Source organism: Grampus griseus (genome assembly GCF_964374135.1).
Source record: "Grampus griseus genome assembly, chromosome: 8".
Classification (NCBI taxonomy): Eukaryota; Metazoa; Chordata; class Mammalia; order Artiodactyla; family Delphinidae; genus Grampus; species Grampus griseus.
Window position 1 is genome coordinate 72,518,729 of NC_139002.1, and position 25,555 is coordinate 72,544,283.

The 25,555-nt window shown below is 52.6% G+C and overlaps 1 protein-coding gene across 1 annotated transcript; it reads left to right on the forward strand.

The window, feature by feature from the left end:
- Positions 1–23,657: 23,657 nt before the first annotated feature.
- MYOD1 (myogenic differentiation 1) lies at positions 23,658–25,360 on the forward strand (the record flags this gene model as incomplete). The annotated part of the gene is made up of 3 exons (XM_082659954.1): positions 23,658–24,287; positions 24,771–24,849; positions 25,110–25,360. The coding sequence occupies 3 exons, from the start codon at positions 23,658–23,660 to the stop codon at positions 25,358–25,360; spliced, it is 960 nt and encodes a 319-aa protein (XP_082516080.1).
- Between the last annotated feature and the right edge of the window lie 195 nt (positions 25,361–25,555).

Genomic DNA, 25,555 nt, shown 5'->3' on the forward strand with positions numbered 1-25,555 from the left:
AGGAGCCTTTCAGCCCCCACTGTATATTAATAGTAACAGTTAACATGTATTGTGGACTTACATTGTACTAGGAACCGTTCTAACTACTTTCCATGGATTGTTTCGTCTGATTCTCAAAACAATCCTATAAGATGGATATTTATTATAACCAGTTCCATTGAACAGATGAGGAACCTGCGGTCCAGGGAAGTTAAGTCACTTGACAAAGTCACCCAGTTAGTATATCACAGGGCTGGCAGCCCAGACTTAATGCCTTCGCCTTTATCACATGGCCCTATTGCCACAGAGAAGGCAATACATACCGTCCTACCTGGGGAGAAGCACCCTGGCTCAGCTTGCATGAGTATGAAGCATGCATGCCTGCGCCCCCGTGCATCTGTGTGTGCAGTGTCAACCTGCATATGCCTGATATTTGTGGGCCTGCGTGCTCTGGGCCAGTAGGTTGTTGGGAAAACCTGAAGGGAAGGGGGCAGGGCACTGCAGCCCTGATCGCACAGTGCCCAGGGTGCTGGGAAGCAGCAGGAAGTTGGTCAGTGGGTCAGGCAGCCGGTCACCCGAGCAGGAGGGTGACAGGTGGGCAGGGCTGTCAGGGGTGACCAGCCGGCTCCCACCTGCCCGGGCTGTCCGTCAGCACCAGTGCTGGCAGTGCCTGAAGCCAGGACCCCCAGCAGGCCAGTCCCAGATGCACACCCTTCCAGGGGGCATCCCAAGGTGACAGAGACCCCCCACAGACAGTCCCAAGCCCTGGCCAAGACCTAGGCGCCCAGATTCCACCTTGTTCTCTCTTAACCACCTCCACACCAGAGGCTAGAAAGCTGCCTTGGCCGACTCAGACCCTGAGAGCTAAGTGATGGGATGAGACAGGGCGGGGACACATGGCCGGTGGGTGCCCTCCCACGCTCATCTTCAACATTCACACGATGGGAAGCCCATGACCTTTCTAATGTGATGGGAGAGGAAAAGACAAAAGGGTCCTCAGAGGTCATCTGAACCACACCTCTTTACTTTTCAGACGAGTAAAACTGAGGTGCAAAGAGGCCATGGAATCCCTCCAAAGGTCCTGGGATCCATCCCAGGGTTCAGCAAGAGTCAGAAGACTGGAACTGAGGTTTGGCCGTCCTGGGGGGAGACGACTTCTGCCTGGGAACAGTAGCAGCAGCTGGAGGCTGGAAATACGTGTGGTGGGGGAAGAGGGGACCCTGGAACTTTACAAATCCAGGTAGGGGAGGGGGCCCGAGCTCTGGCCAGCAGAGAGACGGTCAGAGCAGGTAAAGGCAAGAGGTGGAGAGTGAAGAGGTTGGAGCCCAAGTCATGAGCCGGCGGAGGGGTGGGCATGGAGCTGGCAGTGGCTGCCTCTGGGGCAGGGTGGGACACTGCAGGTCCTGCACTGGAGAGGCTGGGATGCCGGCTGGGCTCTAACCAGCCTGAGGACCCAGATGGAGGCTGATGGGCCGACCGCGGGAGGATCTGGGGGCGGGGCAGTGCGGGGCTAGGAGATCCACGGGGGGTGGGAGCCCAAGGTCAGTGGCGGCGGAAGGCCTGCGAAGTTTGCGCAAGGCCAGGGAGGTGCGAAAGGGGTGGAGGGTGGGGAGGGGCCCCGCGGCGGCCCGGGGCTGCGGTGATGGGCGGCGCGTGGCCGGCCGCCCCCAGCTGTGGCATTGCTCAGGCCCGGCTTAGCGGGCCAGGGCCAGGGATTAGGGGCAGTGGCCGCACCTGGCGGGGCGGCCGCAGGGCTAATGCTGTGTGACCGCGCGGCCCCGCCCGACAACTGGCTCCCTCCCGCCGAGAAGGGCTGTGGACTCGTTAGCCCGCGCCGGCATGTGCGAGGGGGTGTGCGGGCTGTGGGCGGAGTACGCACGTGTGCCGCTGGGGGCCCTGGGCTGTCGCTGATGGCCACCGGCTGCGCGGGTCTGAGAGGGTCTCTGGAGTGAGGCTGCCGACGGCCAGTGTCTTGAAGGTGTCCCGCCGTGTGTCGGGGCTTTGAGGGTCAGGTGGGGGCCACTTGACTGTGTGCCACTGTGAGCAATTGCCACCTTGTGAGGGTGTCACTGGGGCTCTGACTGGGGGTGTCCCTCTGATATGACAGTCCCTATTATCACCTTAGGTTGGCTGTGTGTCACTGTCCAGGACCTTAAGGCTACTGTGAGATTGAGAGTCTCTGGACAGACTCTATGGGATGCCTCCATTCTGACTGTGCCTTTAATATCAGGAAGAACGCCCACCTTCCGGGGCCGGCTGCCCAAGTCCCCTCTGCAGATGTAGACTTTGGGGAACAACCCCCTCCCTCAAGCTGTCTATTTCCCCACAGCAGTGTCTCAGCCATGTATCCTGTACAGCCCCAAATCTCTGGTGCTGAGTGGGGCTCCCTAAGCTCAGGTCTGCCTCCTCAAACCCATCCTGAACTCAGGCCTAGCCCAGGGCCCCCAGACTTGCTTTAACGTGCCCATTTTCTACCAAAATAACCAGATCTGGACGAAGTTAGAATTGAAAATTCTTCTTATCTAATGCCATAGATAAGCCTCTGGGCCCTTGCACCTGCGGTTCCCTCTGCCTGGAAGGAGGCCTCTCCCTTTCCTAAAGCTCCGGAGCCACCTCCACCGAGAAGCCTTCCCTGTAGAACCCCCAGCCCAGCCCACTGTTCCCTCTCCTTGCAGAACCTTGGGTCACACCTGGCTTAGGCTATTCCAATATCATCTGCATCTCCTGGAGTTAGGAGCTCCCTGAGAACAGAGGCAGGTCTGGACACATGGTAAGTGGCAGAGAATTGTCACTGAACGGAGGCACTGGTCAGGCAGAGCCAGGGACCCTGCCCCTGCCCACCAACACCTAGACAGAGCCTGCTAGGGACTTCATTTCTAACAGGCAGGAGAGTCTGGCTCACTCCTCCACTTACTCTCATGTCCTCTCTCCTTCCAGGGAGGCACCAAGCTGCCAGGAGCAGCCCTACCCCCACCCCAGCAGTCCTGGGCTGGGCTGAGCTGTCCTCATCTGCCCTCCTGGCCCTTCCCTGCCTGGGGAAGCCAGGACCCACAGCAGGTGCCTGGACAGACGTGGGCCTGGAGAGAAGGGCTGGGCACAGCGGGCCAGCCTCTGGCCAAGAACAGACTCATAGAGAAACAAGTGCCACAATCCTCCTCTTCCTCCTTCTCCCTGCCCCCTCCTTAGTATTGTTAATAAGAACAGTTACCATTTCCTGCTTACTGTCTGCTTTACACAGTGTCTGATGCTGTAGGTACACCATTTAATCCTAAATCAACCCCGAAAGGTGGGCGTTACCATCCCCATCTTTCTGACCACACAGTAGTGATTCGAAGAGGTCATATGCCCTTTCCAAATTCACCTCACTAGTCAGAGGCAGAGCCGGCATTCCCACCCAGATCTTTCCATGCCCTTGCCCCCCAGTGCCGACCCCGGCTGCTGCTCTCCTCACTGTGGGTGGTGACTATGTTAGACCTCTGCCCTTCCACAGTAGGGTGGGACCTGTGGGAGGGCTCCCTCTCGAGTGCCCCGGTGGAGGTGTCGAGGAATGCTAGTGCGATGACGTTGCCTTGGCTCTTAGCACAGCAAGTGCTAGGCATCAAGTCCCAGCTCTATTTTACTTGCTCTATGACCTTGGGACACTAATCTTTCTGTCTCTATTTCCTCATCTATAAAATGGGAGAGATAATCGTATGGTGGTGTTAGGAGATGGAGTTCATGCAGGAAAAGTTCCTGTCATAGAGTAGGTAGTATATGTGTCAGATATTACCACTAGACTAGAATGGGCTCTCTCATTCTCTGCTGTACCCCCAGCACTTAGCCTGGCTTGTAGTGGGTCCTTCCATTTCCTCATCTGTAAAACATGGCTAAGATATCCAAATTCCAGGATTAAAGGGTTATATGTAAAATACCTGGCCAGAGGCTGGCATTGGTAGTGGCACCAGCAGGGCTGTGGGTAAGTTGATGGGCCAGGTGGAGCTTTCCTGGACACAGCATCTTTGCTTTTTTTTTTCACTGAAGTATAGTTGATTTAAAATGTTGTGTTAGTTTCTAGTGTACAGTAAAGTGATTCATATATATATATGTATTCTTTTCCATTATAGGTTATTACAAGCTAGTGAATATAGGTCCCTGTGCTATACAGTAGGACCTTGTTGATTACTATTTTATATGAAGTAGTATGGACACCTCATCTCTGTATCCGGGGCAGGGGCTGCAACCAGCACAGTCCCCGGCCACATACTCTTCAGGCCCCAGTACAGAGGCAGACAGAGCTTCACTCTGACGGTGGCTCCACCACCATGTGGAGAAACCCCCACACCAATGGCTACCCTGGGGCCAAAATGCCCCTCCTCACTCCTTCCTGGGTCTTCCCCAAGGAACTGGCAGCTTAGGGCTTTGGGAATGGAGTCAGGTGGATGGGAAGGCACTCAGGAGCTCATTCCAAACTTCTTTAGGAGCAGAATCTTACCGTCAGATACGTAAAGCAGATGGGAGTGCCATTTTGTTGTCATAAGTTAATTTTATTCGTTCAAATGTATAATTCTTATTTCTATAAAGAACACTATTTTTCTCTGTCAGCTACAGCAGAGCCTGGTACATAGTAGGCCCTCAATAAATAATTGTTGACTGAATGGATAGTTAATTGGTGAAAAAAAATGAGGTTATTTTGATGAATACAAATATGTGAAATGGGGGGAAGGATTATGAGGATAGTTGGAGAATCCTACTGGCCTGAAACGCTAATCCAGCATTTGTAGTGACTCTGTAGCACTACTGAATGGCCCAGGACTCCACAGAGCACTGTTTGAAAACAGCTTGTCTACACCAGCCCTCCTTTTGGCGAATGAGGACACTAAGGCCAGAGGGTCAGTAGCAGAGCTGGGCTAGAACCCAGGTCTCCTGACTCCCCATCCCAGGGCTCCCTTTCAGCCTCTCAAACCCTCAACATGATGCATTCTGGGGCCATGATGCAACGCGGTCCTTCCTGCTCATTTTGCCCTGTGTGCCAGTGGCCCACCATCCTGTTCCAGGCATTTCCCACCAACCTCTGCCCGGGCCTGAGCCAGGAGGGAGCCAGGCCCTTCCCACTGACTCCAGTCCAGGCTCTGTTCCTAATGTGTGTCATCTGGGGAAGGAAGACCCATTGCCCAAGACCCTTCTTGGAACCCTAAGTGGTAGGCATTCCCAATGGGTGTCAGATCAGGGTGGGGGGATGAGTACAGCCACTGAGGGCCTGGGCAGGGGGAGCATGCAGAAGCGCCCCAGATCATGGGCCCCAAAGCAGTTGGGGGCATTTACGGGCCTTCCTATAAACTTCTGAGAGGGTAACTTTATCTTGCTTCTTTCGGCCAAGTATCCTCCTCCAGCAGCTGGTCACAAAGCTGGTTAATCTCCCAGAGTGCTCAGCTTAAAACCCGTGACTCACAGCACAGCCAGTTTGGGGGAGGGGGAAGCCGCCTCCAAAACGTGGCGCCCAGGGTCAGCTGTTCCGGGGGCCTTCTCGGGTTTCTCCAACTCAGGCCTGATATTTGGGGCCTTGTCTTCCCTCCCGGAGTCCTGTTCCTCACTGACCCCTCGATTCGAGCCATGAGAGGTGGGGGCCCTGGGAGGAGGACCAGCCCCATGCCTTGGCTTTGGCCACGACCTCAGGCTGTCCCCAGGAATGACTAGCAGGCACTGGCCTCCAAGGGAAGGGCGAGGTTTCAAGTGTAACTCTGGGAGCGAGGAGAGGAAGCCCTACAATTGGGGGTATAGACCTGGAAAAATTCCCTTCAACCATGACACCCTCACTGCAGAGCTGTTGTTCCTTGTCAGAGTGTGACATGAAGCCTGTGGGGAATGGTTGAAACAGGCTCGCAAAAAGTAACACAAATGTCAAATGGCCTCTAACTCGAGCAGAATAAATTCAAGATCCTTAAGGGAGAAAAAATGAAGTAGTTAAGACTCTTGGCCTCGGAGTTGTAAAGAGTCAGCCGAGTTCAAGTCCCGATTCTGCTACTTGCTGGCTGAATGGCTTCTCTGAGCCTCAGTTCCCTCATCTATAAAATGGGCTGAGTAATAGCAACTAATTTGGTGAGTGAATGGGAGAATCAGATGAGATTCTGTTTTGCCTACTTAGTAGGTGGGAGCTATGAATATTATTATTGATATCATCACCATCATCATTATTGCTCCGAAGGCAGGAGAATCCATTTGTATTTGTCAGGGACTTGTGTCCCTGTAGTAGTAGGGAAGCTAATGGTTCAAAAGGCTTTCAGTGACTCCTCTCATTTGATAGGAGTCTATTCAGATGAACAGAATGCTACAAACGATGAGCGAATGTCTGCCAACCAGTGGCACTGTGTAGTTATGACTGAAGACCAAACTTGATAACAGCCAGAGCAGGTACGTGATGGAGGGGCCCACTGGTAGCTCTACTGAGCAAAACATAAATCTTGTGTTACCCTTGCTGCTGTGTCTCCAGAATCCTCCATATCTTCTAGTCTATCCGACAAGTCCCGGAAATAGCCTAAGATTCCGGGCTATTATAAGTTCCAATCATGGGCCAGGCAGGCCTATAGTAAACACATGTATGACCACATCTGATCTTTGTGGGGAAGGCACACTATTGTCCCCATATGGTAGACTGATTACGTTAACGGACCCAATTCTTCACTCCTCTTATGTCCATGCCCGTTGTCACGTGACTTTGCAGCTCTTAACATCAAGAGGCATATTTCTCCATCCCTTAGTTCTTGGTTCAGTCAGGTAACTTGTCATGGCCCCAAGGGATATTAACGTACATGACTCAAGCAGAGGTTTGAAAAATTGCTGTGTGCTTCTGCTTGCACTTTTGCACCACTTCTATCACTGTGAAAACATGCCCAGGCTGGCCTGCTGGCTGATGAGAGACCTGTGGAAGAACTGAGTTGCCCCAGTCACTCCAGTCAAGGCCGGCCTGGAGCAGCTAAGATCCAGTCAGTCACAACAGGTGACTGAGCCCAGCTGAACCCAGAACAGCCCAATCTAAATAGCCAAACTGCAGATTCATAAACTAAATAGATGCTTATCGTTTGAAGCCACTGAGCTGTGAGGTGAATTGTTACATATAAGCATTATCATGGGAATAGGTAACAGATACACACCTTTTTCAAAAAATAGACTTTTTTTTTAAAGCAGTTTTAGGTTCACAGCAAAATTGAGTGGAAAGCACAGAGAGTTCCCGTCTGCACACTGTCCCCCCAACACATACAATCTCCCCCACTATCAACATCTTGCACAGAGTGGTACATTTGTTACCACCAGTGAACCTACATGGACACATAATCACCCAAAGGCCATAGTTTACATTAGGGTTCACTCTTGGAGTCTTACATTCTATGGGCTTAGACAAATGTATAATGGCATGTATCTACCATTATAATTTCAAACAGAATAGTCTTACTGCTTTAAAAACCCTGTTCTCTGCCTATTCATCTCTCCCTTCCCCATAACCCCTGGCAACCATTGATCTTTTTACTGTCTCCGTAATTTTGCCTTTTCTAGGCTATCGTATAGTTGGAATCACATAGTACATAGCTTTTGCGGACTGGCTTCTTTCCCTTAGCAGTACGCACTGAAGTGCCCTCCATGTCTTTTCATGGCTCGGCAGCCCGTTTCTTCTTAGCGCTGAATAATACTTCATTGTCTGGATGTGCCACAGGTTATCCATACACCTGCTGAAAGACACCTCGGTTGCTTTCTAGTTTTGGTACACCGTTTTTTAGGTGAGGAAACTGAAGCAGAAAGTGGTTAAGTAGTCTGTCCAAAAACACACAGTCATAAGTGGCAGGTCTGGGATTCAAATTTAGGTTTTATTCCAGAAATCATAAATTTTCTATTGTTCTGTCGGAGTGTCCCTTAAGAACTTTGCCCTTTTAGAGCTCTCTGCCTTTGCCTATTCTGGTCCTTCAGCTTAGAATGCTCTTCCTTCCCTCTCTGTTCAACTATGTTTAACTCAGAGTCCATCTCTCTGAGACCTTCCTCACACCCCTCCTCCCCAATCCAGCCGAAGTATTCATTCGTTCTTCTCTAGGTCTCCACTTTGGGTTGTTTGCAATGAAGATGTTATGGAAGTTCTCACTGGGGCACATTCCAGAGTGAGATCCTAAACTAAGATGCAAGCATTTCTAACTAGGAGGCTGAGAACCAGTCGTCTTAGGGCACTGAGGGTTTGAGGGAGGATTTCCTTTGGGGAGAACTTTTGGGACCATGAAGATTCCCCCATGGGGTAGAATGGGGGTATGCTTTCCTTTTTACCTCAAGTCAAGAAAGAGGGGCTTTAAGGAGACCACATGAGGATCTTAACATGTCTCCCCTGCAGTTGGGGGACATAGTAGGCTGACATCTGAGTCATGCATACAAAACCTAAAGCGTGATAAGATGGCTCAAATGGCCTGGAGTTGCAGAGTCGAAGGCTGCCTTCCCAGAAGCGTCTGGGCAAGGATTCCTGTGGACTACATGTGGGCCACATAAGAAAGAACCGTTATGGGGTGCCTTAGAACTTGCCCTAGAGGCCACCTGGAGAGCAGTGGGGCCTCAGCAGAAGAAAACTGGAGGTAGACCACTGAGATCCTAGAGGAGCGAGAGATCAGTGGGACAGAGATGCGGGTGAGAGGTTCCCAGCAACGAAGGTAGGAAGGGTCTCCAAAGGACTCGTGAAAGCATCCAAGATGGGAAGAGGGAGTTTTAAAACATCTTTTAAGCCTGGAGAGCACTTCTACCGGAATATTGTAATAGTACCAGTGAAAGAATAGCCCTGGGAATTCCCTGGCCGTCCAGCGGTTAGGACTCCACACTTCCACTGCTGTGGGCCCGGGTTCCATCGCTGGTCAGGGACCTAAGATCCCACAAGCCACGTGATGCGGCCAAAAAAAAAACAATGTCCCTGCCCCTGTTGTCTCCTCTTCCTCCAATAGCTGGTCTCATTGACTGCGGATTTCCCACCCACAGGAGACCCAAGCAGGAGGCCAGGGGAGAAAACCTCCACTTACGTCAGTTTTCAGAGTTTTGATCATTGCATGAGACTGGACATTGTAATCTCTGAATTGAGGTTGTATTTGTGTTAGTTTTCTATTGCTGCCTAACATAATTACCACACACTTAGCAGCTTAACACAATGCCACACAACATCCTGCAGGGAGTGGTATGTTTACTACATCAGTGAGCCTACATTGACACATCATAATTACCCAAAGGCCATAGTTTATGTTAGGGTTCACTCTTGGTGTCTTGGTGTCATTAGCTCAGAGTTCTACAGTCAGGGGTCTGGCGTGGCATGGCTGCATTCTCTGTTCAGGGTCTCATGAGGATAAAGGTAAAGTGTCAGCAGGCTGAGTTCTCATCTGGAGGCTCTGGGGGAAAATTCCACATCCAAACTCACTCAAGTTGTTGGCAGAATCTAGTTTCTTATGGTTTTATGACTCGGGTCCCTGTGTGCTTGCTAGCTGTTGGCTGGGTGGGCGGAAGGGGGTCATTCTCAGCTCCTAAAATTCTCTCTTAGGTCCTTTCTACATGACCAACTCCATCTTCCAGCCAACGATGGCGTGTCAAGTCCTCCTCATGCTTTGAATCCCTGACTTCTTCTTTTGCCAAAAGCTGGAGAAACCTCTGTGCCTTTAAAGGGCTCGTGTGATTAGGTCAAGGCTACCCAAATAATCTCCCAATCCTAAGGTCAGCTGTGCCATGTAACGTAACCTATTCATGAGGGTACAATAATCAAATTCACAGATTAGTAAGGATGTGTTCGTGGCAGAGGGAACAGGGGGCGTCTTGGGGGACATCTTAGATTCTTCCACAGCACCGCAGCTAAAATGACAGTAGGACTTTTTATTACCTTAAACAGACCAGAGAAGTCACGAGACTGCCCCGGTTTTCATCCAGGATCAGGAAAAGAGCTATCACGCCAGAGAGCAGGTATAAAGGGATTGTGGAAGACCCTTCTCCCACAAAAAAAGTTGTTTCCTGATGACCTGCCACCCATCATTCTCGTTCAGTGCGAGGACTGCCATTGTCCCCTCCAGCTGGCACTAATTTCATTCTGCCCTCGGAGATCAGGAAATATTTCCCCATCGGCCTTCCTCCCTCGAACGTTAAGAGATTTAAAGGAAAAGACCAAGACTTGTTCAATTTTACATCTTCCAGAGCTGGGCACTACGTAAAAATGCATGGCTTGTTGAAAGAATGTATGAGTGAGCTAAGTACACAGGAACCATCTGCAACAAGTGATAAAACTGTCCCTCTTCCCGAGAGCCATTAGCGGTTGGTGTCATCAGAGAGCTGCCCTTGGGAAACATTTTTAACAGAATTACATATCAGCATTTGCTGATAGTCCCTCCCTATTAGGCTATTAAGTCTCCATCCTCAAGTAGGACAAAAAAGAAGGTGACAGAAGAGGGGGCAGGCAGGGCAGACCCCCTTCACTTCTTCCTCTCTTACTTGGGCATGGCTATTAAATGGCAGCTATAACTCTTCTAGAAGTCTGTGTGTGAGAGACCCCAGCTTAAATACAGAGACTGAGGGGTGTTGGATCTCTCTAACATTCAGTAGATGGGCCCCACCACTGAGTTGTGGACAGGTGAGACCTTAAACACAGCACTGTTTATTGAGCCCTTACTGTGTTCCCAGCTTTGGATCCACTTTTCATGCGGGCTCTTAATATTCACACCAGCACTTTGACAAATGTATATTAAAATCTCCACTTTTCATATGTGGAGCGTGAGGCTCAGAGAGATGAAGGAACTTGCCAAAGTCACACGGTCAGTGGCAGAGTCAAGAGTACAACCTAGGGAACTTGACTGCCAGAGCATACGGGTTGAACCATATCACTTTCACTGCATCCCTTCCTGTGGCTCTTACTTTTCATCTTCTTTAAAGCTTACCCCAGAATCTCCGCTTCCCTCTCAGGGGCACACCATCTGTTAGCCTGGGGGAGAGCCACCAACCTCTTGGCCACCACTGCAGAATGAAGAAAACTATCCTTGCTTACCTAGCAGCAGATAGCTTAGTTCAACAAATATTTCTTATCTTCTTTATGTCCACATAATTTCCTGGGCGTATCTCAGCCACCACACTTACCATGTGCGTTATACATTTTATTTTTCACAACCCATGTCATTGCCAGATACGTATAGTAGATATGCATATTAATTAGGACGTAGGTTAAGCTGTGGTAACAATAAAGACACCTAAAAACGCCGTTTATTTCTTTCTCACATAAAATTCCAGGGAGGTGGCCAAAGACTTGTATGGCAGCTTAACAATAGGAGGGACCCAGGTTCTTTGTATCTTGTTGCTCTGTGATCTTTAATAAACAACTTCCATCACATGATCTAAAATGGTTATATTAGTTTCCTATTGCTACTGAAATAAATTACCACAGACTTTGTGGTTTAAAACAACATGTACTCATCATCTTACAAGAGGCCTGAGTCTCACAGGGCTAAGATCAGGATGTTGGCAGGGCGACATTCTTTCTGAAGGCCCTAGAGGAGAATTCTTCCCTTGCTTTTCCAGATTCTAGAAGCTACCTGTATTCCTTGGCTCCTGGCCACATCACTCTGACCTCTGCTTCTGTAATCACAATTTTCTTCTCTGACTCTCAAGCCTCCCTCTTTTCCTTTATAGACTCTTGTAATTACATTGGGCTCACCTAGGTAATCCAGGATAATCTCCCCATCAAGATCTTTAAATTAATCACATCTGCAAAGTCCTTTTTGCCATGTAATCCACAGGTTCTGGGGATTAGAACATGGACATCTTTGGCTGCCGTTTATTCCGTGGAACACAGATGACTACTCCAGTTCCTGCTGTTCACCCATATTCCAACCAATGGGGAGGAGGAAAGGAGAAGACACTTCGTAAACAAGAAGTTGCTTGCAGATTACTTCCATTCATACCCCATGGGCCAGAACTTATTCACATGGACACAGATAGCTGCAAGGGAATCTGGAAAATGTAGTCTTCTGCTACTTGGTCATGTTTCAGGCTAAAAATTATATTAGTGTACAAAACAACAATGACAACAAAACAAACAAACAAAACACACCATAGGGATGCAATCAGAAAACTCCAGACTGTAGAAAACTCTGCAGGACAAGCAACCCAGTTTGTTTTGTTGTTTGGTCATTTTATTTTGTTTTTTTGTGTTGTTTTGTTTTGGTTTGGTTTGGTTTTTGTGGGTGCGCCGCACGGCTTGTGGGATCTTAGCTCCTGGACCAGGGATTAAACCCAGGCCATGGCAGTGAAAAGTGCCAAGTCCTAAGCACTGGACCGCCAGGGAATTCCCTAAACAATCCAGTTTTCTGTTTTTTGTTTTTTTTTTTGCGGTATGCGGGCCTCTCAGTGTTGTGGCCTCTCCCATTGCGGAGCACAGGCTCTGGACGCACAGGCTCAGAGGCCATAGCTCACGGACCCAGCCGCTCCATGGCATGTGGGATCTTCCCATACCGGGGCACGAACCTGTGTCCCCTGCATCGGCAGGCGGACTCTCAACCACTGCGCCACCAGGGAAGCCCAGCCATCCAGTTTTTTAATAAATAAATTGCAAAGGAAAAAAGATATGGAGGAGAAATGTTTAGACTTACAGGGGCTTAAAAGATTAACCAGTCACAATGTGTAGGCCCAATTTGGATCATGATTCAAACAAACAAACAAATAAAAACATATCTGAGATCATTGGAAGTTTGATTACTGTTTGGATATTTGATGGTAGAAAGGAATTACTATCGATTTTTTTAGTAGGCTGTTGGTATTGTGCTTATGGCAACAAAAGTTCTGATCTTTTAGAAATATATACAAGTGAAATGATATAATGTCTGAAATTTGTTTCAAGATAACAGAAGGGGAGGAAGGGGACAGTGTGTGAACACGTCAGGTTTGGACATAGGTTAATGGTTGTTGGAGCTGGTAACAAGGCTCATTATGTTACTGTGTCTATTTCTCTGTTTGAAATTATTCATAATTTCAAAAAAATTGAAAAAAAAGGTTTGGCTGGAAAGGGGAGAAGAGGCAGGGGAGGCGCCGAATGGACAGGGAGCATATTTGATGGGCCCAGCGAGACCCCAAGACCAGATGTCTCTTTCTCTCCATGTTCTCCTCACCTCCCCCGTCTCTCCCTAGTTCCTGGACAAGCCACTCTGAGACCCCATCCCCAAATAGCTAAGGAGGAACAGTGAGACCCAAGACTCCCGAGCCCGGTGGGTCAGAGGTCAGATGTCAGGGCAAAGGTGGCCACCTCTTGACCACAGAGAAACCAAATCAGCACCAGCCTCTGGTCACCCCGAATGCCTGCGTCCACCACATGGAGGTGTCCCTGCTTCGAGCGCATGAACCGGGGACAAATTCATCCTTATCCATTCAGAGAAGTCTGCATATAAAGGGGCCACAAGGAGCCATCAAATCCGTTCCAAGAGCTTCCAGGAGCTGGCCAGATATGCAGCGCTAAGAGACCGGAGTTCCCATTCCACAGCCTCCACAGCTAAGCACGTGTGAGCCCTGGACAAGGTGCTTAGAACCCTGGGCCTCAGATTTCTACACTCTACGGCAGGGATGAGTGTGGCCGCTAGAGGTGGGGTGGAGCAGGACACTGGCCACTGAGATGGAAGCTCCGCTGGGCCGCAGCCTCCTCTGGGGATATGCCTTCCTCAGAGCTGCCTCCTCGGGCCTCTCCCACACCCCCACCCGGCCAGCACCAGCCTCTCTGCATCTGTCATCAGTCTGCTCTGCTCCCCCTGGACGAGGCTTTGTTTGGGGGCGACTGGCAGGCTGCCCGTGTGTGCAGGGGAGGCGGCGACGCCCACTGCCGCAGACACTGCTTCATGGGTTACACGGTTACCCACACTTCCAGCATCCCTGCACCCGCCGTGGCCCCCAGCTCCAGAAGGTTCAGAGCTCAGAATAACCAGGCCAGGCCCCGCACTGCCCTATCCTCATCCCACCCACTGCTTACTCATAGTTTCCATCCAAAAGGCGAGCACACCAGGCAGGAATAATTCCGAAGCCCCTACCAAGCACCATGAGACAGGCCCCACTCAAGGACACCACATGCCTTGGCTATTGATCCCTTACAATCCTTTGCGATTGGCGCTAGGACTGGTCACATTTTACAGCTGGGGTGGGTGAGACCCAGAGAGCGGAAGTGACTTACCCAAGGGAAGTGAAGGGCAGAGCCAGCATTTGAGTCCTGGTCAAGCTGACCCCCAAGTCCAGTGGAGACACTGGGAACACAGCCCTGGGCACTGGTGACCCAGTCTCTGTGTCAGACAAGAGCAGCACCATATTCTCCAAGGCCAAGTTCAGACCAGGCCTGACAGGTTGTGCCGCATCTTCAGGAGAAGCCAGAGACTGTGACATGCATGGTTCCCCAGCGTTCCTTGGAGTGGGGACCTCCAAGTTAACTGCCTTTCCAGTTAACCTTTCCAACAGACTTCTGCAACCATGCTGAGCCCCAGCCTCACTCAGGTTTCCGCTTCACTCACCCCGGCCCTGTGCTGGACCAGGTGGACAGGTCAAAGGACAGGTCTCTGCCCTCCATGCCAAGAAGGGGGGACCAAGAGGGAGGCGGAGAGGCCAGGGACCCCCAGCAAGACCCCTTCCTGAATGGAAATAGAGCCAGGAGTACAACGCCTCTGTCCTTGTGTCTAGAAAGCGAGCCCCAGGAAGGGGCGTGGAAGGATTCGGGGTGGGCCGCACAGCAGTGGGCAGCCAGTGCAGTGAACACCCTGGTCTTTGGGCTCCAGTCCAGCCTCTCTCTACTGTACAAGGTTGCTGTCCTCCCCCCGCACTCCCTTCTCATACCACCTTCTACCCTTGACTTAACCCGATGTCTTGCCTGGGAAACTAGTGGGCTTTACCTCAGACCTCAGGGCCCGTTTACCCCTCTGAGGGGGTCTGAGGCCACAGATCCCAAACGACCAGAGGAACCCCAGATAGTATCAGCTGCACGGGGACATCCTCTGGCCTGTCGTCAACTTCCGGGCCTTTGCTCAGGCTGTTCTCTAAGCCTGGAATGCCTTTCCCTCCAATTCTCCCACTGGGCACTTCTGCTCATCCTCCAACACCCCAAGAAGAAGGATCCCAATGCGTCCTCCTTGCGGAAGTCTTCACAGGTATCCACAGGAGAGTTTGCCGTTCCCTCTGGGCGTTTTGATGATTCATTCGTGGGTTTTCCTCTCCCCACTAGATGGAGCTCGCAGAGGCCAGAGGCCCTGTCTGAATCTGCCTTAGATCCTTCTGCAGTGCCTGGCTCGGAGCCTGCAACCAGAGTGGGTGCTATGGGACATTGGAGGAATGGAGGGACGGTAGGCCTGTTGGGGCACGTGGGCCATAAATCACCTTCCCAAACCAAAGGGGAAGCAACAATCTAGGAGGGCTTCATGGAAGTGGCAGAACAGGAGGTAGGACAGAAGCAGATGACAGATGTACTGAGCAGCCTGGCTACCAGTCATGAGGCTCTCTGCTTCTGTCTTTCTGCCAGACAACCCCTGTCCTGGGTGCCACTGGCCAGCTGTGGGCAGGTTTTGGGGAGAGAATCAGGCCTCCCCAAGGCATCCAACCTCCCTTCAGAGGCGTGTGGATGGGGCAGCTGCCGGGGGAGCAGCTGGTGTCTGTCCCTGGAGCCCAACGGCTGTGTGTGTCTTAATCCCAGTTCCTTGGAGCCCCCCAGGCTGGCAGGTGGGCTGATTAGGCAGAAAGGAGGCAACAGGAGAGGGGTGGGGAGCTGAGGCCCCTCCCCAGGCCCCACAGCTGACCACTGGATCCTGCCACATGCGCCGTACCCATCACCAGGCCCCTATCTCTAGCTCTCCCTCAGCCCAGAGCTGCTTCTCCTTCAGCCCTTACAGGGAGGCCTGACCTCTAGGCAGGAAGATTCAGCTTTCAAACTAGAAGCTGCAAGAAAAAGATGGATGCCATAGCCAATATGCCCCCTTAGTATCTTTTTTCTGGGTGGAGCAGGGGACGTCCAGGCACATACGTGGAGGCGGGTGTTCATACTGGGATGAAGGTATAGATGTACCTGACCCAGAATATGAGCAGTGTGGCACACAGGAGTGTCCTGTAAGGTTGGTGTGCACGGCATGTAAGGTATACACGTGTGCGAGGTGTACATGGAGCAGTGTGAAGTACCCATATACGAGGTCCAGGTACATCGTATATGATGTGTAACGGGTGTGAGGAGGACGTGTTGTGAGAAGCGTGCACAGTGTGCAAGATAGGTCCTGTGTATGAGGTATGCGGGTATGTGAGGTGTCCACGGAGCATGAGAGGTCCATGGGGTGTGAAGGACACGCAGTGTGACAGACGTCCTCGGTGTGTGAGGTGAGCAGTGTGAGGCGTGCCCACAGGAGCATGGAGGGATGGGAGTGAGGGCAAACGCTCCTTCCAAGGAGATGTGCCTTTTCGGCCCCGCACACTGGACCATCGGTACAAGCACCTGCGGGCTGTCATAGGCAGAGGGGACAGAGGACATCTGGAGTTTCACAAATCCTTACGTGCATAGGGCGGAGGGCAACTTGGAGAGACCCTCTCCTCCTCCTGCTGCCTCCATGCCATCTTAGCTCAAGGACAACGTGCTCTTGGAGGAGATGCCACACTTTGGTAATATTATTTCTTGTGTCTGACTTAAATCCCTCATGCTGCAAGTTAAACTTGCGTGTTTTTTTTTAAATATTTTTTTAGAGTTTGTTCAGTGGAGGTGGTGAGCTCTTCTCTCATGAAGTTCTCCTCCCCCCAGCAGCCTAATGCCCTTGGGCTGGAAGAATAATTGGCACCTTCCGAACCCTGCCTTCCTTAGCGCTTCTAGTCATTAAGCTCTCGGCACTGCGTGCAGTTTAGTAAACCAGAGCGAGTTTGTTCTTCAGACTCTTGGAATCTGGGTCCACAGAGACCTCTGAGGCAGAGAAAGGCTTTAATTACATAAAGGATAAGCTTGAAGGGGAGAGACTGGATGAATGAAGTCCTCAGGTCTTTCCAGAAGCCAGGCATCACTGGTCCTTAAAGTGGCCCTCGGCCAAACAGTTTGGGCTCCTGCTAATTTCCCTCCCCTGGCTTCTCAGGACCTGGAGAGGAACCTGGAGGTGGGAGGTTTGCCTAGAGGCCGAGATGTGCGTGCAGTGAGCTGCACATGGCACCTGAGTGAGGGGCCGGGCAGGGGGAAAGGCTATGCAGCCTGTGAGGGTTTCCCTTCCTGTGATGCCGAGCTCCCCCCGGCACCTCCGATGCTCCCTGCCCGCCCCCTGGGCACACAGTGCACTGTACACACGTTTCTGTGTGCACGAAGCATTGCATCCTTACCTCACCCTGTGCTCACAGGTCGCCCATCCAAGCCATCCTCCAGCCCTGTCTCACGCCACCCCCGTGCCCTCAGCTCGCCCACGCAGCAGTGGACATTCAGTCAAGGGCTCCTAGGACAGCAGGAGCCACGCCCGTCTCATCCCCCTTCGAATCCTCTGGTCCTGGTGGCGGCAGTTGTCCCAGGCAAGGTGCTCAGTGATGATCTGTTTTCTCTACGGGGAGCGTTCTTCCCCAGATGGGCACGTGACTGGCTCCCAGGCCTCTTTCACCTCTTTGCTCAAATGTCACTGTGTCAACCTGCCCACTCTATTTAATTCTGCCCTGGTGCCCCAATTCCACTCACCCCGCTCTGCCTTTAATGTCACTCTGCCTCCTAACGTACTCCATAATTTACCTGTTAGTATGTTTATTGTTTACTGTCAGTCTTACCTGTTAGAACGTCCACTCCACAAGGGCAGGGAACGTTGACTGTTTTGTTTTCTGCTATATTTCCGGCACCTGGCGCAGAACGTGAGCTGCATAAATATTTGCTGAATGAGTGAACGAATCATAGGACTGGGCACGCGTCCCCACAGTGCACACACCACCCCATGCAGCCCACAGGCGTGGGGGTACGTGTGCCATTTGTTGTCTCCCTGTCCCCTTCCTCCTCCACGTAGACCCCTTTTCTCCAGCTCCCAGTTCATCCACTAGACTCCCAAGCCCTGCTTGTATGTGGGAGGCTGGGGAGTACCCCAAAGTGGGAAGTATGGCCACTGTGGAGAAACTCTGGGACCCTGACCCTGAATCTAGGACCGCGTCAATTATCCTCCTGACCAACCCAGACTGGCCCCAGGGCAGGACCCATATCCAGGTTGGTAGAGACAGAAGCGGGTGTTCGAGGTGGATCCAGGGGCAGGAAGGGAAAGTCTGGAGACAGAGAGGGGACCCGGGGTTGGCCCTGCCCCACCTGTCGCACTCCTATTTTCACCCTCTGGCCCATCCCCCAGCTAGATATGTAGCCTGTGCCAACCGTGAGGGAAGAGACCACAGGTCCAGCCTGGGCAAGGGCAGGGTGCTTGAAGACTGGGGCAGGTGCAGGCCGGATTGGGTTTCCAGAGGCTATATATATATATATATATATATATATATATATATATATATATATATATATATACACACACACACACACATATATAAAGGCTGCCGGGAGCCCTGGGGCAAGCCGCTCCCTGAGGGCGCAACTCTGTGGGGCCCAGGCAGGCCTGCATTCCTGCCCAGAGGCCAGCTCTCCATTTATAGCCCCAGGCAGGCACGCCAAGGGAACCGAGGAAGGAGGACTGGAAAGGGTGGAGAGAGATGGGAGCCCTCCCTCCCTCCCTGCTGCCAAAGGAGCCCCTCATTGTGAAGATGAGAACCAAAGCCTGGGGTGAGGTGTGCCCTGCCCCAGATCATCCAGCCCGCCCCTCTTCTCAGCTTTGAGATGGAAGGAGAGGTGCTGGGGGACGCCCCGCCGTAAGTCCTTCAGTCCATTGCCATTGGCCTCTCCCAAGACAAGTCCAGCACCTGTGACTCTGAGGGGCATTCTCGACTCCACTCTACAATATAAGAGCTTGGATTCTTTCTGCTTCCAAAATTGACGTCCTTTTCCCTCCCTGCCCCCAAGCCAGCACTAGGACTAAATGGTCCCAGGTCCAGGGGTGGACACACTTCTCTCTGATCTTTTGGCAACAGGGATGGGATGCTGGTGTTGGCCAATCTTTCCCAAAAGAGGTGGTGGCACAACCAAGAGAGTGACCCGAGGCAAGCATGGGGCCCTGGCGAGGTCTGTAAAGGTCCCCGAGTCCAGTGATTCCCAAACTCTTCAAGCAGCAGAAGCCTTGCAGCAAACAAAATCCCACTTGGAAGGATAATATAAAAGTGGCCTCGTATGACCAGAGTGTGTATGCATTTTAAAACCATGCTTCCTAATTACCAAAGAAGATAGAGCTACAAATCAAGTTAAAAACTGTCAAAGCAGTTTAGACCTCTAAGCCACAAGTGATAAAATATTAAATGTGTTTGGTAAGTTCGAACATATAACATTTACTTATTGTAAAGGCACCTTGATGACAGCCCTGAGGTGGTTTTTATGAATGCAAAACACACAAAGCAAAGTTGTAACCATTTAAGTCTCAGAATCCAATATAGTTCTGTGTTTTCCTTGCTTGCTCGAGTTTGAGAAGAATCCAGATTTGCATGGATAAGCGGCTTGAAGAGCTCACTTGGAAATCTCAGGGTACTCTTCAATGAAAGAGTTTGATTGATTCATTCATCCAAGAAATATTTATTGAGTACCTACTATGTGCCAGGCATTCTGCTGAGACTTGAACGAGGGGGAGGAAATATTTGTGTCAAACTAAATCAGTCATATAACAACTATTCACATTCCTCATTGTGAGTGTAGAAGTCAAAGGAAAAGGCTCAAGGTTATAATAAGCACCAAATCTTTCTATAGTATGCTGTGATATATGCTATGGTATGCTATGACAATATTGCAGCAGGCCATGTGTATTTGATCAACATAAAAGATCGTGCCCCAGCAGATGGGCCTGAGTCTTGCCTGGGAAGAGCAAATGTGATCCAGCATGTATGTCTAATCATGTATGCGACTATCCAGTTTAGAAAAAATACAACCATCCTCATTAATGACACTTTTCAAGAAGTTCAAATATATGCAGAGAGATTCAAAGGCCATGAGGCCACCCATTCATTCCTTTGACATTTATCAAGATCCTACTATGTGACAGCCGCTGTGATGGTTTTTGGAAATGCCATGGTGAACAAAGCATCCCTGACTTCTTGGGGCTACGTCAGTCAATGTACAAACTAATAAAGAAGATAATTAAAGAGTGATTGTGCTAAGAAGGAAATGAGCAGGGTGATGTGACCCAGCTACTATAGAGAGGATGGTCAGAGTCATCTCAAGGAGGCAAGTTTGAGCTGAGACCTGATATATGAAAAGCAGCCAATCTTGGGAAGAGCCCGGCAGAAAAGCAGCAAGTAAAAGGCACCGAGGCAGGATTGTACTCAGAGTGTCGGAAGACAGGAAGGGAAAGCAGCCTAGCATGGAATGATCAAAGGGGATCTTGGTTCCAGATGCAGTTGTAGAGAAGGATGCTGCTGTGTAGTGAATGGATTCTACTGGGACAGGAGTGAAAGTGAGGAGAGGAACTAGGAGGCTATGGTGGGCTTCCAGGCCAGCAGTGCGGCAGTGTAGTCCAGGATGGTGACAGTGGGGATGGAGAGACTCGAGAGATATCTTAAGAGGTTGAGTGGTCAGGACTTCCACGTGCCCAGACCTCCCCTTTGGAACTCCAGCCTCATAAATCCCCTGCCTACTTGACCTCTCCACCTGGATGTTGAAAATGCATTTCAAATTTTGCGCCAACCTGGACTCTGGGTCTGCCATCCACAAACTCGCTCTTCCCCAACTCCATTCTTCCAGGAGTCATCCTTAATTCCTCTTTTGTCTCTTGCCTACATCCAATCACAAATAAATCTTGTGGGTTCCATTTTCAAAACATATCTGGAATCCAACTACTTTTCACCATGTCCACTGCTGCCACCCAGATCTAAGCCACCATCACCACTCACTTGGATTATTTCAATAGCCTCCTAATTTGGTCTCCCTGCTGTATCCTTGCTCTCCATAACCAGCATGCGCCTGTTAAAATGTAAGTCAGATGGTGACATTCTTCTCTTCTGTTCAAGCCCCCTGATGGCTTTCCGTCTCAGAATACAAATCCTTTGCTCCCTTTCTGACCTCATCTCTTACCACTCTCCCAGTTAATCATTCTGCTCCAGACATACCAGCCTCCTTGCTGCACTTTAAAGCTGACAAACAGTCCTGCCCCAGGGCCTTTGCATGTGCTCTTTCCTCTATCTGACTCCAGATATCTGCTTCTGCCCTCCCTTCGTTCTGGTCTCTGCTCAAATGGAATCAGGCTAGAGAGGTCTTCCCTGACCACTCCACGTAATGGAATAATCTTCATCACTTTGCTTCCTTGCCTTGCTTTCGTTTTCTTCATAGAACTTATAAGCTCCTGACATCATATACCTCCTTGCTTATTTGTTTATTATCTGTCACCCTCCCCTACAAAGTAAGCACCATGAGAGCAGGGTCTTGGTGGTGTTCACTGCTGTATCCCCAACACCTAGACCCGTATCTAGCACATAGTGGACACTCCATGATGCGTGTTGATGAATAAATGAGGATGGCGTTACGGAGGGGTGAGCACTTCCTAAAGGGAGACCTTCAGCACTACCACAAGCGGCAGAGAAGTGAAGACGACAGGGCTCCAAAAGAGAAGGGAAGGAGTGACTCCACAGGCCCAGAGGGCCAGTGAGGACAGCTTTCAGAAGGCAGTGGGAAAAGGACAAAGATCATTCTTGCTTATACCTGTGGGTTCCAGGAGGAGAGGCCCCAGTAGGGTGTCTGGTCCAAGGGAAATCTCTAGCCTGAATGCTGAGAGGAAGGTGTGGACTGCAGTTTCAGGAAGAAGCTGAGCCACCCTATGGGAGTGGGGAGGGGGCCCACCCCAGGGCTTGTGGGGGAGCCAGAGTCCCATGGGTGGCTGCCTCCTCCAATTCCCAGTCTCTCCAGTGGGTCTGCTGGGGAGAAATGCAGCTGTGGCCTTCACAGGAGCCCAGCCTTAAGACTACATGGGCTCCTGTCAGGGCTTATTGCCCCAGCTAACAGCCCTCTTGTTGGAATAACCGTGCACCTCGGACTGAGGGCTTCTGCATCTTTGGTCTGTTTAGATTCTCACCACCACCGCAATCGCTCACAGGGGTCCCTAACCCACCCCCCAACCCCGGGCCGCGGACGGCACCGGTTGGTGGCCTGCTAGGGCCTCGGCCGCACAGCAGGAGGTGAGCTGCGGGCTAGCGAGCCAAGCTTCATCTGCCGCTCCCCATCACTCCCCGTCGCTCGAATTACCGCCTGACCCCGCCACTCCTTGGAAAAATTGTCTTCCACGAAACCGGTCCCTGGTGCCAAAAATGTTGGGGGACCTCTTCTCTAAGAGATCGCTATGAACATCCTCAAATTTACAAAGTGGGGAAACTGAGGTTCAGAAGGAGATGTGACTTCCACAAAAACACACGGGAAACTGTGGGGTTAAAGTCATCGGTCTGCAAACTCCACTCTCAAAGACTCCACCCTGACGTGGGGTTCTCAGGCCTTCTAGGCGTTGGAGGCCTTTGCGCAGTGGACTTCCCCGGCGCAGCACGGTGCGCAAGGTGGAAGCAAGCCCCAAGCAGACGGACTTTTCTTCCCAGCTGAAGAGACATCTCGGCCTAGACCCGCACTGGACACCCCGCTGAGGAAGCGCGCAGGTTGAATTGCGCAAGAGTTGGCTTCCCTCCCTCCAGGCTGGGACAGGACCTGAGTTTGGAGAGATTGGCACGAAGCTTTAGCAGCAATCATCGACTCCTATAGAGATGCAGCTGGGTTTCCAAGCTACCAGAGATGGGCTGGGCCCGCGACCCTCTGACTGACTCCGGGGGCAGGAACTGGCCAAGTGACACGACCGCCACGTTCAGTCTCAGGTTTCCCCACTTGGACTCTCAGTCTTGTTCCTCGCTTCTCTGCCTCTGACTCTAGCGTTCTGCTCTCTGAATGTCTCAGCCTCTTGGGTTTACCGCTTACCATCTCACTATCTCAGCTTTGAGTGTGTCTCTGCCTTACTGCCATGTGTCTCTTTGCAAATCTCTCCCGATCTGATTTCTACCCCTATCCTGCTCCTTGGTCCCCCACAAATCAGCGGACTGAGGGGACCCCAAAGTCAGCTCAAAGGTGAGCGCGCGGCCAGTGTTTCCCGCGGACACACGAGGAGGCCGGTGTTGGAGACATTTGGAGAGTGTGCCCGGGAGTCAAGTGCTGCCGCGTTGGGCTGCCAGCCTCTGCCTGTCTCTCTGCCTGGGGAGGGGCCGGAGTGCGCGCGCGGAAGCGTCAAGGGGTAGGGGGCTGGCCAGTCTCTGGCCCCTACTGCCACCCAGGGGATCCCAAGCTCCTCCCCGCTCTATTCCTATTGGCCTCGGGCGCCCCCGCCCCTAGCCGCCGGCTGCGGCTCAGGGGCCCTTAGGCTACTACGGGATAAATAGCCCCGAGAGCCTGGCTTGAAGTTAGGGGTCGGGAAGTCCCAGGGCGCTGCCGCCGCTCTCCTCGCCGTCCGTCGGTCAGGCGGGACAGGATAGGGCAGGGTGGGGGGCAGCTGGGTGTACATTCAGACCCTCAGTACTTTGCTATCGCACTGCCGGTGTTCCGGAGCCGCAGAAAGTTTCTGGCAACCCCTGCCGCCGGGATTGGGCAAAGCCAGGACTGCGCCGCCCCCCGCCGGGATATGGAGCTGCTTTCGCCGCCGATCCGCGACGTAGACTTGACGGGCCCCGACGGCTCTCTGTGCAACTTTGCAACAGCGGACGACTTCTATGATGACCCGTGTTTCGACTCCCCGGACCTGCGCTTCTTCGAGGACCTGGATCCGCGCCTCGTGCACGTGGGCGCGCTCCTGAAGCCCGAGGAACACTCGCACTTCCCTGCAGCCGCGCACCCGGTGCCGGGCGCGCGCGAGGATGAGCATGTGCGCGCGCCCAGCGGGCACCACCAGGCGGGCCGCTGTCTACTGTGGGCCTGCAAGGCGTGCAAACGCAAGACCACTAACGCGGACCGCCGCAAGGCCGCTACCATGCGCGAGCGGCGCCGCCTGAGCAAAGTCAACGAGGCCTTCGAGACGCTCAAGCGCTGCACGTCTAGCAACCCAAACCAGCGGCTGCCCAAGGTGGAGATCCTGCGCAACGCCATCCGCTACATCGAAGGTCTGCAGGCGCTGCTTCGCGACCAGGACGCCGCGCCCCCTGGTGCTGCCGCTGCCTTTTACGCGCCTGGCCCTTTGCCCCCAGGCCGCGGCGGCGAGCACTACAGCGGCGACTCGGACGCGTCCAGCCCGCGCTCCAATTGCTCCGACGGCATGGTAAGGCCAGGACGCTGGGCTAGAGAAGTGAGCGCAGCTCTTGGTATATCAGGAATGTGTTTCCGAGGGCGGGTAGAGGACCCTCTGGTGTGAGGGTTGGGCGGGGAACCTTCCCGGGAGTGGACCCCCGGTGCCCCAGGCAGCTGTCACTGGGGTGGCGTAGTGCTTTGGGGGGGGCACGGGACGGATGCGATCCACCTGATTGGGGGCGCTATTAGAACACTGCTGGGCCGACACGAAGATCGTGTCGTTTTCTCCGCTTATCCCATGCAGATGTGTGCTCCTAGGTGACTGTCTGCCCTGTATTTGGTCCGGCATGCTGCAGACAGCTCCTGCCCACCCTTACTCCCCAACCCGGCCAGATCCGGGCCCAGAACTCTCGTGGCTGAGACTTAGGGAGTTGGAGAGGGGACGGCTGCAGGGAGTGATGCTCCAGCCCCGCGCGGTTCCCGGGCCTGACTCGGTAGCCCTTGCCGTTTGCAGATGGACTACAGCGGCCCCCCGAGCGGTGCCCGGCGGCGGAACTGCTACGAAGGCACCTACTACAGCGAGGCGCCCAACGGTGCGTATTCGCGCCTCCTTCCCACATTCCCTTTTGAGCTGCCCCGGCTTCTCTTTACCTAGGACCTCCTCGCTGGGAGATGGTACAGGGAATGAAATACTAAGCATGTACTTCCCTCCTTTTTCACCCTGAAATTTCGCGGGATCCTCCCGAATCTGGCCCGTCCTCAGTTTCCTGTCTGCCCCAAAGCACTGAGCCCAGAGGTGGGAGACTTGTCTGCGGCTCCACCTCTGCATACTAATCTACCCCTCCCCGCGCAGAACCCCGGCCCGGGAAGAGTGCTGCGGTGTCGAGCCTCGACTGCCTGTCCAGCATCGTGGAGCGCATCTCCACCGAGAGCCCCGCCGCGCCCGCTCTTCTGCTGGCCGACGCGCCGCCGGCGTCGTCTCCAGGCCCGCAAGAGGCGGCCGCCGGGAGCGAGGTCGAGCGCGGCAGCCCCACCCCTTCCCCCGACACCGCCCCTCAGTGCCCAGCGGGCGCGAACCCCAACCCGATCTACCAGGTGCTCTGAGGGGTTGGGCGGCCACTTCGGGGGGTGCCCGAGGGATGGTGCCCTTAGGGTCCCTCGCGCCCAAAGGATTGAGCTTAAATGCCAACTCCCCTCCCAACAGCGCTTTAGAAGCGACCCCTCCGGAGGTATGAGAGGCGGGGGAACTGATGTGTGTTTCCGCACCCCAGGGCAAGGACATGGTCCTTTTTTTGCCAC